The 18265-nt window shown below is 39.1% G+C and overlaps 1 protein-coding gene across 4 annotated transcripts in view; it reads left to right on the plus strand.

Moving 5' to 3' along the window:
• The window catches only part of OSBPL11 (oxysterol binding protein like 11), a 66923-nt gene that overhangs the window by 33931 nt on the left and 14727 nt on the right, over window positions 1-18265 (plus strand). The window contains exons 4-9 of one of the 4 annotated variants that reach the window (XM_087711616.1): window positions 868-968; window positions 6680-6859; window positions 9515-9550; window positions 9677-9716; window positions 14515-14660; window positions 17240-17380. In XM_087711616.1, coding sequence (XP_087567742.1) covers window positions 868-968; window positions 6680-6859; window positions 9515-9550; window positions 9677-9716; window positions 14515-14660; window positions 17240-17380 — 644 coding nt within the window. Of the gene's footprint in view, window positions 1-867; window positions 969-6679; window positions 6860-9514; window positions 9717-14514; window positions 14661-17239; window positions 17381-18265 lie in introns of all 4 variants that reach the window. The other 3 variants (XM_014053715.2, XM_014053716.2, XM_014053717.2) reach the window with 3 other exon arrangements.

Below are 18265 nucleotides of genomic sequence, written 5' to 3' on the forward strand. Positions count from 1 at the left end.
AATTTCGATCACATGATCATGGAGATGCAGCCAAGGTCATAATTATGAAAAACGTCACTGAACAAACTGTTGTAAGTCAAGGTCTAACTGTACTGGCCTTTGCTTTCATTTTGTCTGAATTCAGGCAGGGTATTTGTTGATATAAAGAAAGAGAGAGAAGTAAGCACGTTATAGAAAATCCAGGTATTTATTTCATTGAACTAATAATTCATAATTCAGCAAGAGAGATTTCTGAGAAACTTAAGAATGTAGGTCTTTGTAGGTTTTATATGTAAAACAACACAGTGGTTGCTTCGAAGTAGTTTGAAGATATCTGCACCCAGACCTTTTTAAACACTGACCAACTTATATAAAATTATTATAAAGTTTAGTATTCAAATGTGTTTTTGTTAGGTGCATTACTTTCTGTTCTGTCATCTGAAAATGAATTCAATGTTAAAGGCAGAGTATGCTTTTTGTTATTAGCTCTTATTGTTGTTATTTTACTTGTGTTTTGGCAAATCCTCGCTTCATCTTTTGAGGTTGTAGCCATTGAGGTTGAGTCTGTCATTAAATTTTTCCAGTTTAGTTTCCCTTGAGCAGAATTTTACTTTTGAATGTTGCTGCTAGCAAAAAGTAGATTAATTCAGTGATTTTCATCATGTTTTTTCCTCTGGCAATCTCCAGCATAATCTGTTTGCTGTTTAGGAGTTTTTCCACATTCTTCTGGAAAAAAAGGTTTTTAGGAGAGGTGGAAATAGCCAGTCATTCTGCTATGATGATGGTTTGTTGAGCTCATTTGTCCATTTTTGGGAAGCTAGAGTCTTTCACTATAACTAGAATTGAAAGTACATTGTGAAAATTCTTGTCCTTTTGCTTTTTATTCAGCTACGGATGCCAAAGAAAGACAGCATTGGGTCAGCAGGCTTCAGATATGCACACAACACCACACTGAAGCAATTGGAAAGGTATTGTCTGTAACAAACACTGTAAGTCATGCAGCAATAAGAATGTGTAATGTCTACAAACCTTGTGAACCAATAGACCAGCAGATCCTACTTACATTTACCAAAGAAAAGAAAACCCGATAGAGAACAACATCAAAGTCAAGATCAATTAGTTTTAATTTAATTTGAGAAACAGTTCTACAGATTAGGGGCAAACTTCTTTTAGCTGACTTATAGGTTCCTCATTCCTTTAAGATGCATCTAAAGTTTTATCCCAAAAAATGATACAATTTAACAAAACTATTTAAAGCAAGATTCCAGTTATTTTTGACAAACAGAATTCATTAAAAAAAATCCTATATGTGCATATCGTTACTTTTATCTTTATAGGAACTGATCCAAGAAGTCTCAGGAAATTATAGTCCTTGGATTTAAAGCAAGCAATAAATATTAAACTATTATCATTGATGAAAGTCGTGTTTTGTTTTGAAAGATTTTCTACGTTGCTTACAGCTTATCCAAAGAGAGGATCAAAGCAGCTAGATACACCCCCAGAATAAGTCAATTTTTATAAATTGACTTATTACTCTGATCAATTTATATGAGCCTCTGTAATTTTCTAATTGTTTTAACTTATCTGATATATAATTGTCTCTTGGAGCAGTTGGGAAGTCTTGGATCTATTTTCACTTAGTAAAATTAAAAGCCACAATCCTGTGTTAATATCTGGGAGTAAAGTGTATTGAATGCAGTGTGACTTGTTCCAGAATGAACATGGGTTGTGAATGCGTTTGCTCTTGCAGAAATGAAAAAGGTGGATAATATTTATCTGAGTATTTATCTGATAGTATTGATTATCCTGGTTAATGCTCAGTTAATTGTGCAATTGTGAGTCAACAGCTGGCATGTGTGAAAATGGCTGGGGTAGCTCAGTGAATCTCAAATGGAGTTTTGTAACATATTGAGGAGTTCTATTAAGTGATTCATTGAATAAAATGAATTATCTGTGTCTTGCAGTTCCTAAATGTGTTTCTGCAGCATAACTGATAAACCACTTTTCTAGATTGCAAAATTAAGCTTATCACGTTCTCTTTCAGTTGCTCATAAATAGTGGAATCTGGCTTTAAGCTTTAAGCATTATCATTAGCCAGCCATCTGGAAAAGAATACTTGTTTTGACATAGTGTTATATCTTTGCCAAAATAAAATTACTAAGGCAGATTCAGTCTATGGAAGAAGCTTTCCCTGTTCCACACGTTTATGTTTTTATTTTCCAGGGCGCTGCTCAGGAGAGTCCAAGCAAGGGTTAAATAGAGCCAAACTGCCCAGAACTGAATTGAAACTTTAAGCCACGCCTCTGGTGCTGATTATCTTCAGATTTTTTCAATTCAGCTAGCCCAGTAGAACACGCTTAGAGTTGCTCTTCATTTCTATTGCTAGCTTGGACTCTCTTGAGCATTTTATTGTGAGTATTATTTAGTTTAGGGTGTGAATAGGCTGAGTGAGTGTATTTAAGCTTTCTTTAGTTCGTTTCCACTCTGGGCTCACTCTTCTTTCCTCTGGCGTCCTGTTTAACACCCAGACGCTGCTCGGAATGCAGGCAGCTGCTGGGGCAAGCGCGCGGGTCAGAGTTCCGACGCCACCACTGTTGCGATCCTCACTGGCTAGGGGGAAGCCCCGCTGAAGCTCCTGTGGTTGGCGTCCGTGCCTTGGGTGGCCGGCATGCAGGTGCGGAGCCTCAGAGCTCCGGATTGCTTGGTGGCAACTTTTAAAGCAATTAGTTCTTTCCGGCCACCATTTTGGAGCTATTTACAGTTTCAGTTTCTACTTTGCACCTCGTGCCGCAGCTGCCTGCAGCCTGATTCACAGCGAGAGCCGTGAGGAGCCATTCTTTGTCCAGCCTGGCTGGCAATTTGGCATGTATCTCTTCCACCTGAGCGGCAAGGATTGGGGCCGCTGGTCACAAACCTCCTTCCTGCAGCGCTGGGAGCTGTTAACGCTTGTGCTTTATTCCACCTGCTGGATATTGGTGCTGCGAACCCCCCCCCCAATGTCTCTTCAGAGCGTCTGTTGGTTTGCAGGGCTTTTGCAAGGTGGTGAGTGGAGGTAGCCCCTGGTTGTCATTTGGCCCACCTTTATTGTATGGCTGACCAGGTTCCCGAGGATTCTACCCAGGCAGGGGGTTCCTCCAGGGTTTTCTCCAGGCAGGCTGGCATGGCTGCCAGGGAAGCCATCAGGGGCTCCAAACCATACTCCAGGCCTGGGTGTAAGCAGGGATCAGGGCCAGACAAGGATGCATTGTGTCGCCAAAAGGCCCTTGAAAAGCAATTCTCCAAGGCCTAGCACCAAACACAATGCTCCCAATCAATGTCTCCTGAGCAACCCGCCATGGAGGTTCCTCCGGCCCAGCCAAGGTGTGTTTCAGACAGCGAGGATGAGGGCCGGGAGTTTCCCCCCACGGCTTCCATGTCTAGGACAGTATCACCAGGGCCTTCGATGGTAGATCAGGCTGATCTTTTCGCTTGCCCTTCGAATCTAGAGGAAGGCCCTGCCCCAGGTCCCTTGGCCCCTCAACATCCGCCTTCAAGGCCCAAGCCCAGGTCTTGCCCCATGGAGGATCTTGGGCCTGACCTTTCAGTGGACATGCAGGAAGTTATTAACAGGGCCATTTCCCAGGGCATTGAAGCGCGCATGTTGCACAAGGGCAAACGCACCCGCAAGACTAAGCATCTAGAGCCCCAGCCAGTTACCAGGGTCGCATCTCCCCCATGTACCTTGCATTCCTCCCATTCCTCTTCAGGTTCCGAGGTTTCGGACTGGGAGGGGGGGATGATATTCTACCTGTTCAGGAGGCTGAATTCTCGGGGGAGGAGGGTACAGCAACTCAAAAGCCCACTTTTTCGGGGCTATTTAACATTGCCAATTTCAAAACCATTTTGGACAAGGCCAACCTGGCCACCTGTATGGGTTCCACTCCACCTGCTCAGGCTCTTGCTGAACTGGATGACTTGTCTGGAGATTTGTTTGAGGAACCTGTCTTGGTCCAGAAGATTATTCCTATTCCCAAAATGTTTCTTAATTTGGTTCAGAAACAATGGGCCCAGCCGGCTACCATGGCTACCCCCTCTAGCAATGATAAGAAGTTGTACACTGTGGATGCCAGCCTGGAGGATTTACTTAAGCTGCCACCTATCGATCCTCTGGTAGCGGCCCTCACCTCAACGTCAGTGCTTCCGCCTGATCTGTTAGAGGGTCTTAAGGCTGAGCATAAGAAATCTGAGAATGCCTGTCATAAGACGCACCAGGCGGCTGCATGGGCAATTAAGACATCTGCCTCAACTTCCTTTCTTTCCAGAGCCGCTCTCCTCTGGTTGAGGCAGTTAATGGCGAGGGTTCCAGTTAAGGGATACCAAGTTGAGGCAGGAAATTAATAAAATCAGGGCAAGAAGGTTTCCTTGTCTACGATTGGTGGATGGCTTAGGGCCTGCATCGCTCTCGCTCATGTTCTGCAGTCTCGACCGGTACCCAGTCGCATCACAGTGCATTCGACCAGGAGTGCTGCCACCACCGCACCCTGGGCGACGCAGGCTCCCATTGAGGAGATTTGCAGAGCGGCCACATGGACTTCCTTATCTCCGTTTGTGCGGAATTACAAGTTGGACAAGTTTGCTTCAGCGGAAGGGGCCTTTGGGAGGCGTGTGCTGCAGGGTATTCATTCCAGCGGAGAGACCCTGTCTGCTTCTACTTCCCGCCCTAGTGACATTTAGCTTGGGTATGTCCCTTGCTTGGACTCTCCTGAGCAGCGCCCTGGAAAAGGACCATTGAACTTACCTGAAGGGTCGTTTTCAGGGCGCTGCAAAGGAGAGTCCACCCCACCCTGGGGTCTGGCTCCGCTGTTATCCCGTTTTTTTCCTTGGATGTCCCAGTTGGACTTGTTCTGGTTATGTTTATTGTTGATCCAATGTTGGACTTCTCAGCGTGCAATAGTTCCCACGTCTTCATTGAAAAATCTGAAGATAATCAGCACCAGAGTCGTGGCTTAAAGTTTCAATTCAGTTCTGGGCACTTTGGCTGTATTTAACCCTTGCTTGGACTCTCTTTCGCAGCGCCCTGAAAACGACCCTTCAGGTAAGTCCAATGGTCCTTTTCATTTATTTTTTTTTGCACTGTTATGTGCAAAAAAGACAAAGTGCAAAATAAAAACAAAAGAATGAAAAAGAAACAGCAAAACAAAGGCAATAACCTAAAAATATTTACTATTAATAAATGAAAGCTAATCCATTTTAAGCAGATAACTAAACCTTATTCATAGGATCATACTGATTAGTCTTTTTATTTTGTTAATTCAAAGCTGAGAGTGAATGTATTACTTTAGTCCAATATTTAAAGTCTAGAGTTTATTCCTTTGCAATCATCTGAATTTCTCTTTTTAGCTGCACTGTAAGTTTGGTATGTCCCAAATTCTTTATAAATTTATAAAGTTCCATGTTTTGTATATAGTTCAATATTGCATTATCATTTTTAGACTTTACTTGTCTTCTCCAAATAATATTAACAATGATAAAAAATAGTATATTAACTATAATATGTATACAGTATCTTCAAATTTATTATTTTCAGGATAAAAAGATTTATAACTGTTAATATTTGCTAAGATTAAACAAAAATATTTTGATGAATTAATCTATTCTGAACATAACAAATTCATTTTACATTCTTTTAAACATTTAAAGTTTTAAAGTTTATCTTAATAGGATATTCTAATTCTGATTTCAAAATCCTTGCAAATTAACTATGAGTTTAAATTCATCTAAGATTTATTTATTATTTATTTATTAGACTTCATACCGCTTCATAGGGATTTCAGCCCTCTCTAAGCGGTTTACAAATTTTTAGCAAATTGAGTCAGCAAATTGCCCCCACAGTCTGGGTCCTCATTTCACCCACCTCGGAAGGATGGAAGGCTGAGTCAACCTTGAGCCAGTGAGATTTGAACTGCTGAACTGCAGATAACAGTCAGCTGAAGTAGCCTGCAGTACTGCACCCTAACCACTGCGCCACCATTGTTGGAAAGATACTTTCCAACAATCAAGTAATTGGGAATTTCAAAAATAGCTAAAATATCTGATCTAAACTGAGAAATAAAAAATGCTTGAACTGAATATGTTTAGACCACCCCAAGTGTTTTTACACAGAATCAGGTTAATTAAATAATAATATCAGGGTTCCAAGTAACACCCCAAACAATATGCTGCACTAGAATGTTATTAACTTTTTTGGACAAGTATTAAAACACAACAACAGCCACTTTTACATTCAGTTGTCTCAGTGTATCAGTTTTTCACATAAAAAGAGATAGAATTTCAGCTTATGCTTAAGAATTTTCCAAGTATATCTTGCAATCTTTTGCAAAAAGAACAGTATCTCCTGCCCTCTGCTTCATTGTAGAGTTTTTCTAGGATTAATCAGATTTTACTGTATGAAAAGTGAAATACAAACACTTAATGACCATCCTATAATACCGTACATTGTCTTCCATGCAATGCTGGGTCTGGGGCCATAGCCCCTCTCCCAAAATATTTAATACATGCTCCTTGTTGTATTAATAATTGCATTAGAATATATTATCAAGAATTTAGAAGTAGTTTAATAAGGAAATATTTAAAAACTTAATAAAATATGGGTAAGTTAGAAGGATGGACTTTTAAACAATTAGTTTTCAAATATCTCCTAATACATATGTTTGTTCACCAGAACAATCCTCCTCTGAAATCTCGCAGCTTCTCTCTCGCCTCTCAAGGAAGTGGCTCTCCTGGTATGCAGAGAAGACCCAGCCAAAATGCAGCTTCCTTTTTCAGTGTTGGCCATCACAAGTTGCCAGCTGGGAAGAGAATTCCCATTCTGCAGCCAGATCACTTAATTGATGTACGAGAGGTTGGTATGGATCTTCATTTTTTCTTGATTCCCTTGGAAGAATGGTTTGTCTTTAGAAGGTGAATAGCCAACTGTGCCTTCTTAAAATCCACTGGGGCCCTCTTGGTTTTGAGAACTTATTGAGGCTTGCACTTCTTTATATAATATGCATTGATATCTTAAGAAAAAACACATTCTCATAGTTCTTATTCAGATTGGAATATCACATGATATGCACAGATACAACACAGGTCCTCTTAGGTTGAATATTTCTATTTGCGTACTGTAGTTGCATGTTAAAAAAGTGCACATTTCCCTCTATGTCTATGACATTCTTTCTTCTATTACTAATAAATTAAATTTATATGCAGCCCATCTTCCAGCAATTTGGTTGGTTGTTGAAACATACCAAGAAATATTTAATATTTAAAATATATTAAGAAATATTTTGCCCACTATTTGCTTATTTAGAAGCTGCTTTCTTGCAATATTTTTTTTCTAAAACGATACTGTTAATAAAACATTTGAACTAGTGACTTGACAAAAATCTGTAGCACAGGCTTGAATGACCTACTAACTATTTTGTACATCTTGTATATCAGCTTACATTAGTTAGATATTGCTTTTCATTATATCTTGAGTTACTGTTGTAACTGACTTGGGCAGTTTGTAAAGGAGTGTTTCTAATGCTTATTTGTTGTTGCATTAAAACAAATTTTGACTTGTGAGAACTAAAGGATTAATGTATAAAACATCAAATGCATGTAATTTTGGACAGTGCTGTATGCAAACTAAAAACTAAAGTTGTGAGAATTCTGCAACCCTGCATTTAGTTTTCCTTTTTCATTGTAGATATTAGTTAACAATGGGTGAAAGTCAGGTACAGTGTAGTCACTATGTTTCTTGATTTCGTAGGCCTAGATAGGAGCCAAAAAATATCCAGTTGACCTCATCTAGTCTTTTCTTTTTCTCTTCTTTGGCCCAATGACTTTTCTCATTGTCCTTCTATACATCTCATCTGCCATTCTTTTTCAGCATGATCTTTGTATGCCTTTACATCTCAACATTGCTAAATGCTGTCATTACTTAATGTACTAGAACTTGGCAGTAGAATTAGAAGCAGAATCCAAATACTGATTGAAAGCTGACTGGGATTAATATTTGATTCAGCATGGATGGAAAATGAACTTATTTGGCATTGTAAAAGACTTTAAGAAGGGGAGAAAAAGAGTATGTAAACCGGGTGTAAAAGAACACAAAATCTTCTATTTCCATGAAAGCTAATATCAAACGCAGCCAGAAACGTTCAGTGGACTCTTCTATAATCAAATACTTTTAAGATCTAGTGAAAAAGTGTAAATATTAAACGTAAAGGTTTCCCTTGCATATATATGCTAGTCGTTCCCGAGTCTAGGGGGCAGTGCTCATCTTTGTTTCAAAGCCGAAGAGCCAGCACTGTCCGAAGACGTCTCCGTGGTCATGTGGCCAGCATGACTAAATGCTGAAGGCGCACAGAACGCTGTTACCTTCCCACCAAAGGTGGTCCCTATTTTTTCTACTTGCATTTTTACATGTTTCAAACTGCTAGGTTGGCAGAAGCTGGGACAAGTAACAGGAGTTCACTCCGTTACGTGGTGCTAGGGATTTGAACCGCAAACTGCCAACCATTCTGCTCAACAAGTTCAGCCAGCATCTTAGCCATTGAGCCACCACATCCCTCGCGTCTAAATATTGGAGGTTACCAAATGTAGAACATTACTCATTTATTTTTTCTTATAGCTCTGCAATGAAGGCAAACTTTAAGAATCATGTTTGAGAACTCTCAGAAAGTTGAAGACAAACTAATGAGAATATGCATATATGATGCCTGGATATAAGAGTGGGAAAACAACAATCCTGAGTTCTGAAAAAATTGTTGGCATTAGCATTTCTAATAGGCTGTGTTGGAGTCCTGCTTCTTTTATTGATTTGGAGTTGATTCAAACCCTTGGTTTCTCAGATGCAAGAGATAATATATTCATACATACATAATATTGAAGTAATACACAAAGTACTTATGCTGGATTTTGACTATGTAGCAAAATTCTAGATGCCCTTACTTCTTTAAAGTGTTATTTTTTCCACTTGAATGAATTTATCTCTTTCAGAAAGAAACAAACTACCTATCACATTTTCAGAAAATGCCTTCCTTTGAAATGGGAAATAAATTCAAATGCAAAATATAAGACAATTATAATTAATTTATATACAATATCCAGTATAAAATCTGAGAACTTGTTAGAACTTTGAAATCTTAGGTAAGAATCAAAGACCAAGGAAGTATATTATACTGAGAAGCAGTGAACTTGGGTGCTGATCACTGAGGCTAAGCAATTGAATAGTTTTGGATTAAAAAAACTGACTCTTCTCTTTGTTATCAATTCTTATTCATAAGTATGAAGACTAGCAAATAAGTTGTCAGTTATTGTAGTGATGCCTATTTCTTTGCTAGAGAGTAAATTACAGAATTTTACAACCCTTGTAAGGAACAGTCACCTTTGACTAAACTATAAGGAATGCTATTTTCATAAAAGGCCATTTTGACCAAGGACACGTTTTAAGTTTTTTAAAAAAAAGGTTTTACTGAAGTTTCATGTTAACGACATTGTAAAACCTTTGTGCCTTGATTAACTGCAGAAGATGTCTCAAGCTGAAGGACAGCAGAGAGATTTGGTAAGAAGTATTGAATGCCTTCCTGCCTCCGGTCATCTTTCCTCCTTAGACCAAGACCTACTGATGCTCAAGGCAACCTCCATGGCAACAATGAATTGTTTAAATGATTGTTTTCACATTCTCCAGCTGCAGCATGCATCGCAACAAAAGGGATCCTTATCTACTGGTGAGTTATTCTCTTTGCTCTGTTTAAATAACAAGGTTAAAAACAGAAGTTGTGCATTTCATTTTATTTTTCTAAAAACTTCTAAGCCAGGGGTGACAAACTCAAAGCCCGGGGGGTTGAATCCGGCCCATAGGGTACTTAGATCTGGCCCACAAGGCCGCCCTAGAAATAGCAAAGGACCAGCCTCCAGTGCCTCTGCCAGCAAAAATGGAGCTAGGAGGGCTGCCTGTGGCCCTCCCGAGCTCTGATTTCACTGGCAGAGGGTTGCAGGAGGCTGTCGCAGCTTAAAACAAAGCTCTGGAGCCTGTTTTCTCTGACAGAGCACTCGGGCCACCACAGATGCCCCTGACACAAGTGACATGTTTAAATGTTTATTGCATTTGTATGCCGCCCTATCCCGAGAGACTCAGGGTGGCTAACAAGCAAGGGGGGGAGGGGAATACAAACAAAAGACAAAACAAGCAAGTTAAAACAGAGCAACAGTCACAACAGTTTAAGTGGGGCCAGGAACTCATCAGCCCCAGACCTGCCGGAACAGCCAGGTCTTAGTGGCTTTGCGGAAAGCCAGAAGGGTGGTGAGGGTCTGGATCTCCATGGGGAGATCGTTCCAAAGGGCCGGAGCAGCCACAGAGAAGGCCCTCCCCCGAGAGGTCGACAGTCGACATTGGCTAGCAGATGGTATTCGGAGGAGGCCTAATCTGTGGGATCTAATTGGTCGTAGGGAGGTGATTGGCAGGAGCTGGCAACGCCCATCCCTGCCACGCCTCCCTTGCCCCCTGAGGTCAAACACAATCCTGACGTGGCCCTCAATGAAATCGAGTTTGACACCCCTGCTCTGAGCAATACACTAAGTTGGATTCATTGTGGAAATTTACTCTCAGTGTCATTTGGACTTGTATTTGGAGAGAATTTCTGTTTCAGACAGTATTTATAAAGAGCAGTACTGATAATACAAAAAATACGTGCCTTAAATTAATTGTTTAAGCAGTCATTGCTGTAATAGCTGTAATATTTTTTAAATCTCTGTTCTGTAATTTGTCTCTGACTTTATGGTCGAAGTTTTGCATATACTGCCTATTCCTAAAGACAGATCACATTAAATCATGTCAGATCACACTAGAATTACCATTTACACAAACATATTTTAAATGAATGGGGAAAAATTCCTGAAGCAGAATTTATTTAGCAGACCCATTAGTCTCATTGATTGCATAAAGTACTCTTCATAGTAGGCATATTTTCAACTGCTAAACTTGCTGTTTCCTCAAGTAAAGCCTGTCAAACAAGGATGAGACATGTTTTAGCAGTTCACTAGGATTTGATAACTTAGAAATTATCCACTCTCTCTTGTGACATTTTGTTTTCTAATAGGCTTATGTAAAGGGTGAGGAGCCAATGACTCATAATTCAGTTACACAATTTTGTTCAGAATCCTCTAGTATTTTTGAGCCATGAATTGAATTTGTGATTCCAAGGTTGACTTCCAGGGGGATAAAATTCTGAATTCTGCATCCTTAAGTGAAAAGGCCTTGTAAGAGATAATACGGAACATGTTCAAAGCTGCAGCCTTTACTTGAAGTCCACCCATTGCCCCCTAGTGGGGAATGGTGTACTTCCTTAAGTATAATTATTGACATGTCTATCTCTGAAGTCCTTGTAGCACAATAAGTCATCCTTAGTATCTGCACCTGACTCTCTGACACCATGGAAGAAGAATTATCTGTATCTTTTCAACCAGGGTTCAGACTGAGTATGGGACAACAAGCCCATTGATAGCACTGCTGGATAATCTAGATAAGGGCACTTTACTTTACTTTACTTTACTTTAACTTTACTTTACTAACTGTAACTTTACTTTACTTTACTTTACTTTATTGTCATTGTACGTATATACACAGTTTACACATACAACGAAATTCACATAACACCCAGAGACCAGGCCCAACACATATAACAATCCCCAAACACACACAACAATCCTCAAAAATACACACACACACACACACACACCAAAAACATTCCCCACCTCTAAACCACCCAAACATCCACACAACAGACCAAGTAGTGCTGTCCAATAGCTCACTGATGGTGGCCGTTTAGTTCATTGTTGAGTGCAATTATAGCTCTGGGATAATAGCTATTCAGAAGACATGTGGCCCCAGTTTTATTTGTTCTTATCTTCTGCCAGAAGGCAACAGTCTAAAAAGATTGTAAGTGGGATGGGAAGAGTCTCTCAGAATGTTATGCAACTTCCTTAAACAGCGAGATGCAACGATGGCTGGTAGCTGGAGCCCAGTGATATTCTGGGCAGTTTTAATGATTCCCTGTAGAGCTTTTTTGTCCGCTGCAGAGCTGCTCCCATACCATGCAAGAATGTCGTATGTCAGGATATTCTTCCTGGTCCTCTCAGAGATTTTCTATGATTTCTGATTTTATCAACCATGATATTCATTAGGACTAACTGCACAGGAGCTGTGCTTCTGTTTCTTCCTCAATGATGGTTTTAATCAGCAGTACTCCATGAAAAATGGTCTTCTGGTGGTTGCTCCAGTGCAGGATGCTACAGGGTTCTTCTCTCACCCCTTTGCTGCTTTACATTTACAGGAAGCTACCGAGAGAAACCATATATCAGTGTGGGATGAATTGATCTTAGTTGCACTGATGATACCCAAATATATTTTGACACTCCCAGCTAAATCCGTGATGAAGTGGAGGTCCTTGCTTAGTCCCTGGGGCTGTAAGGATTTGGATGGGAAAAGTTTAATCCCAGCAAGGCTTGAATTTCTATTTATCCTTAAACCATTTGGCGCTCTATTCCAGTGGTAACTGGGGAAGAGTAGCAGTCCTACTGAAGGACTAGTCTGCAACTTGGGAGGCCTCGTAGGTTCACTATTATTGCTAGACAGATAGGTAGAAGCTGTAGCTAGGAGTCCTTGGCTAGTATGTCAGTTGCATCGTTTGGCAACAGTGATCAATGTCTTTGGTGCCTTTGGATTAGATTTGTGAAATTCACTCTAAGCATGGCTACCCTTGAAAATTACTCAGACCCGGCAGTTGGTTGGTCTATAATGCTTCTGCCCACTAGGTGAGTGAGAGCCATGTATGCCCAAAAATTGGTATTTGCTGTAAATCACCACAAGATCCAGGAGAAAGCAAAACCATCCTGCTTCTCTGCATGGATGCGTCTGCTATGAAAACAATCATCCACTGGAAATTCTTAGAGCATCCTTGTTCGAAAATCCTTAAAAACCGAGCTATGTAGAAACACATTCAGTGTATCTATTACTATTCTTACCTTTGATTGTAGTAATTTATGAAAAGCTTTGATAATTTTAAGGAATATTTCTGTATTACTGTTTTAATTATATGTTGTGGGGTGTTACACAGTGCTGGAAATCAACATATGGTATAGTGGTATTTAAGATAAATATTTTTAAAATGTATCCTTCAAGAGGTTGGCCTTCAACAGAATGGGGTAGTATAAAGCTTTGCCTATATAGTCTTGTACTTGTTGGGACTAGAATATCAAAGCATGAGTAGCTTATTTATAACTGATTTTGCTTTTTCCTCTAAGTGGGTAAAAGTATGTTACCTGTCTGGCTTTAAGTCATATAATAAAGACCATTATGCAAACCAGGCATCATGGCTTATTCAGCTAATAGTAGTTAAACCAACCATGACTTAATGCAATCTGTAAACCAGGCCATAATTAGCCTGGGATGGTTTTAGGGTCCCAGTTCTCTGAAGATGTTCCTTTTTAAAGAAAACATTTAATTTATACAACTGAACACACTTGAATTTGTGTCTGTTTTTTATGCTTTAGAAGTTTTTAATATGCCTATGTAAAAATAAAAGAATTAAAACAATGCCCACCATATAGAAATATGATTATTATGCAAAGTAGTAAGTGTAAAGATTTACATGCAAAGTATGACATACACACTCCTCCAATATTTAGGAGTCCTGAGAGACTTCACTGCATTTGGCTTGAAGTTTAAGTACTGTATATAAAATATGTTCAGTCTATCCAGATAACTACCACTGTAAAGTGCATTTTTTCAAGTTGCTTTTGGTGTGTGTGAATAAGCTGATAAATCCAGGACTATCAGCTGAAGATGTACCAGGGTATCAGTAGTGTCTGAATCCAGATATTCCTTTATTCAAGTTTATGTATATGCTTCTTTTTAACAGGACTTTATTAGTTTTTGCAAACACTAGCATTTGAGAACAGAATGGAACATTTTCATTATTGATAAGGAAATGTATCCATTCAGGAAGACTGAGGGGGTGGAGAGGTAATTGGAGATACCAGCATCATTGCATAGTTTTTATTTTCAAGCAGCTGTAATTTATATAACAGAGCAGACCATGGTGACATTCTTTTTAACTTAAACTTGCATTGTTCAATTTTGGTTAAATTTCCTTCTCCCGATTTTAATGGAATGCCTACAATGTTGATTCAGCAACCTGTCTTAACAATATTATATAACAATCTAGTCTTACTGGGTTCTTTATCTAGTGTCTGATTACATCTTTCATAACCCCATCTCCTTCTAGTCGGGAACATGTTCTGTGTCATCATTGCCCAGTCATAAGTCTCATTCTAATGAGAAGAAAATGAGAAGGTGGTGCTATTTTGCATCCACCTGCTTTCTTATTGCTGCAGAGCAAGTTTTTAGTTGCCTCTAGTGTTTTGGAACACAGGGTGTGACACTGTTGAATGGCAGAAGCAATTTTAGGAAAAGCTTCAATTCCTCAGATATGAGCAAATTTCAGCGTAAGGTCTCTCTTCCTTCAGGAACAACAATCAGCTGGTTGGAACCAAAGATTTCTTTGCCAAATCACTTCAAAAATGGAGCTGATCAGAGTTTCCCTGCAGATCAAACGAAGCCAGAATCAGTCAGACTGGAACAGTCCAGTTCCGAATCTGGTCAGCTAACCAGGGTAAGCTTTAAAACCCTTAACTCTGCATTGTGGTTTTGTTTTTTCATGTTTGTTTTAAAGAAAAGGAATATTTTGGAATATTCAACTATAGTTAGATTTCTCAAGAAAAGAACAGACTCTGCTTGACTAGAGTTTAAACTTAAAATAAGTATTGTTTCTTACTTTTTACTGTTCTTTTAAGCAATAAATGTTGCTGAATATTGGGATAAGTGAACATTAGTGAAACCTTAATTACTGTAGCTATATATTGTTTTAAAGTAATATGTGGGTTAAACCTGAAAACTTTCAAGGAATGCAAATCAAGAACTTCCAGAGGAATTTAACAGTAATTTGCTTTGCTTGACCTAAGTAAAGGGATATTTTGTAATATTAATGAACTTGGGAGATCACATTCCATCACTACATTTTTACTAAAGGCAAATTGAAAGGATGTCCTAAAATACTAGGTGGTTCTAAAATGCTAGGTTATTGAGGCAACTATATATACAGTAGATGGAGATAAACTTTTTTGGTATGGCTGTTTATTGCAGGAATTGTTTTGGGAAGCTTCCTAGGAGTAAACTTTATATAGCAAGGGAGGTTATTATTCCTTCCTTTCTCTATTGCTAGACATAAATCAGTGGAGCTCTTAATAGACTAACAGGCATAGTGGATATTAATGATCTTGCTCAACAAATGCCAGCACTTGAAGGGAGATAGTGCGGCAGTTTCCATTTTAATAGCTGCTGTTTATATATCTTTTTTTCTTCGTTTTTGCTTGTTTCTGCTTGTGATATAATATAATCCAGGAAATGGTCACCCTCTGTGGCCCTTTCTTGCTCACAGCATTTGCAACCACTAGAAGAGTTGCACTGGAAAAGACTTGATGTCCAGCTTCTCCTTCAGTGAAGGAGAATTCTCCACACCCAAACATTCCTAACTTATGAGCATAACAGAGTTGAGAATGCAGCTTCAGATGATAATATAGCTGTAGTAAGCATTTCAAAGAGAAGGGGGAGTAAAAGTATACTATAAGTAAATAATAAAAGTTAGATAAATTATTGTGGGCAGATGAAAGTAGAGGATTTATTGTATTAATTTTGTAGCTGCTATTAGTTCCTTGTAGCTTTCTTCTCTTCAGGCTCTCCTCTGGCTATTATTTCTCCTTTTTATCCCATATCAATAGCAGTAGACTTATATACCGCTTCATAGGCCTTTCAGGCCTCTCTAAGCGGTTTACAGAGAGTCAGCATATTGCCCCCAACAATCTGGGTCCTCATTTTACCCACCTCGGAAGGATGGAAGGCTGAGTCAACCCTGAGCCGGTGAGATTTGAACCGCTGACCTGCTGATCTAGCAGTAGCCTGCAGTGCTGCTTTTAACCACTGCGCCACCTTGGCTCCTTGGCTCATATAAGACGGTTGCTAGAGTACAGAAATAACTAAGGAGCATTTCTTTCAGCCTACTTAGTTGCTCCATTTCTACTTTCTTCTCTTGGCAAAGATGGGGTGGTTGTGATTCTATTCCATGGAAAGGCAACAAATGGCTATATATTCCTCTTTGCACTTGGTTTATGAGGACAAAAGCTCCAGGAACGCTATTATGTTGTTTTAACGATTCAGTCATGTCCAAATCTCGGCGACTTTATAGGCAAGTGATCTCCGTGCTACCCTGTCAAGCATAGCTTCTTTCAGTTGTTGGATGTTCATTTTTGTATCAGCTTTGATGTTATCAGGCCAGTGTGTTCTTTGCTTGCCCTTCTTCTTGTTCCACTTACCCATTCCCAGCATTGTTGAATTCTCCGATGAAGTGGCACGCAAGACATGGCCAAAGTAAATCAGACGTCGTCTTGTGATTTTGGGAGTTTTCTTTAGCCAGGCTGAAATAATTATCAGCTCTCCACTTCAGATGGCTGAGAAGGCATCTGGATAGCTGTTGCAGTAATAGAAGTATCCAATGACATCTGCACATGGACCGTGGCCTTAGGAAACGTCACATTTGTCTGGTGACAAATGACATGCAGAAGTGAAACCAAGCCACATGTTATATAAACGCAAGGAAAAAAATAATGAGCTTGAATTGTGGAAAAAATTCTGATAACCTAGTAGAATGGTAAAGTGATAGAATCTAAACGTTTGTGTGTTTGTTGGGAGAGTGTAAAGAGAACAGCAGGGAAAAGAAATAGAAAGAGATACTTCACCTACAGCAACAGCTCCCTCTGGAAGGCATGACATCTAGATAAAAATAGGCTGCTTTCTTCTATGGGTATCTGTGCAGAAAAGATTTAATTATTGTTTGCTGCAAAGATTATTTGATGCAAATTCCATATTGTAACATAATTTAATATGTGAGTTGGTTGCATTGCCAGTACTAAAAAAAACCAAACCATTATAGGACCTTATTATAGTGTAAAGCCTCATCTGTAGGTAGGCTAAGAGAAGGAGAATGTATACATATGGCGCTTGATATCATTCGTTGTTTAAATAAAGAAACATTGTTTCTAGGATTTAAAAAGTTGCCTATACTGAGTTAGAGCAACAAATAGTTTGGAATACTAAAGTATTTTAAATACCTTATGGTTTTTTTGGAATTTATCCCAGGAACCAGAGGAAATAAATCCAGAAGATGAGTTAGAAGACACATGTGAGAATAAAGAAGATGACCTTGGAGCTGTGGAAGAACAGCGCAGTGTTATCTTGCACCTTCTTTCTCAACTCAAACTTGGCATGGACTTAACAAGAGTAAGTTACTAAATACTGATCTGTATTAAAAGCAGAGAAATGTGCTCCTATAAACTGTAATTCGTCCTAGCCATGCCATGTTATAGTTCATTCAGAGAACTGACTTAGGATTCAACCATCATATTAAAATCATTACCTCAAACTTGATGTTTAGGATTTGCCCATTAATGGATCTGAAACGAGCTGCTTGCTCTATTTTCAAAACCTATTTAGGTTTGTGAGTTTTTAAGACATGTTCATGGTGTAACTGTATAATTCACACTGTTGCATATTGCTTGTATCATTTTTGTATGTCAGTACATTGCAAGTACCTCCTAATTGATGAGATTTAGCAATAGTTTGTTGACTTACAAGATAGTCTTACAGGCCCCAAGTGCCTTAGAATACTATGAGTCTGATTGGGGTAAAATTGAGCTTTGGTTGCTCTTATGAAATACTGAGCAAAAGGTATCAAAACTAACACTTGTGGCCCTTGCCATTAGCAAAGAATGCTGGGAGTTGCATGGATATTACACAGGCTGATAACCTTCTCTATTTTTCAAAAAAAGTGAAAGCATCAATTGATTAAGTTGCATGGGTTCATGAGGTGATTTCAGAGACATACGAAAAAATGTGACTTAGAAAATAAGTAGAGTAAATGGCAAAGAATATGAATTCAGGAATGAAAGGGGGGGGGGGAGAAAGATATGCTGTGTGTCTGTGATACTGAAAGAAAACTGTAATATATTAGAATGAAAATGGCCTAGTGTTGTGGAGTAGAGTTGATGAATAGATGAAGGAGGTCATGCTTTAAGATTAACTATGAACAAAAGGACTAGGATGTATGTCAGAAAGTATGAATTAGTGTCATCTAGATTGTGTGAGTGCCTATGACAATAGGAGTCC

Source organism: Thamnophis sirtalis, unplaced genomic scaffold, assembly GCF_051295495.1.
Source record: "Thamnophis sirtalis isolate CommonGarterSnake01/CBP01778 unplaced genomic scaffold, rThaSir2_p1.2 scaffold_1, whole genome shotgun sequence".
Taxonomy (NCBI): domain Eukaryota; kingdom Metazoa; phylum Chordata; class Lepidosauria; order Squamata; family Natricidae; genus Thamnophis; species Thamnophis sirtalis.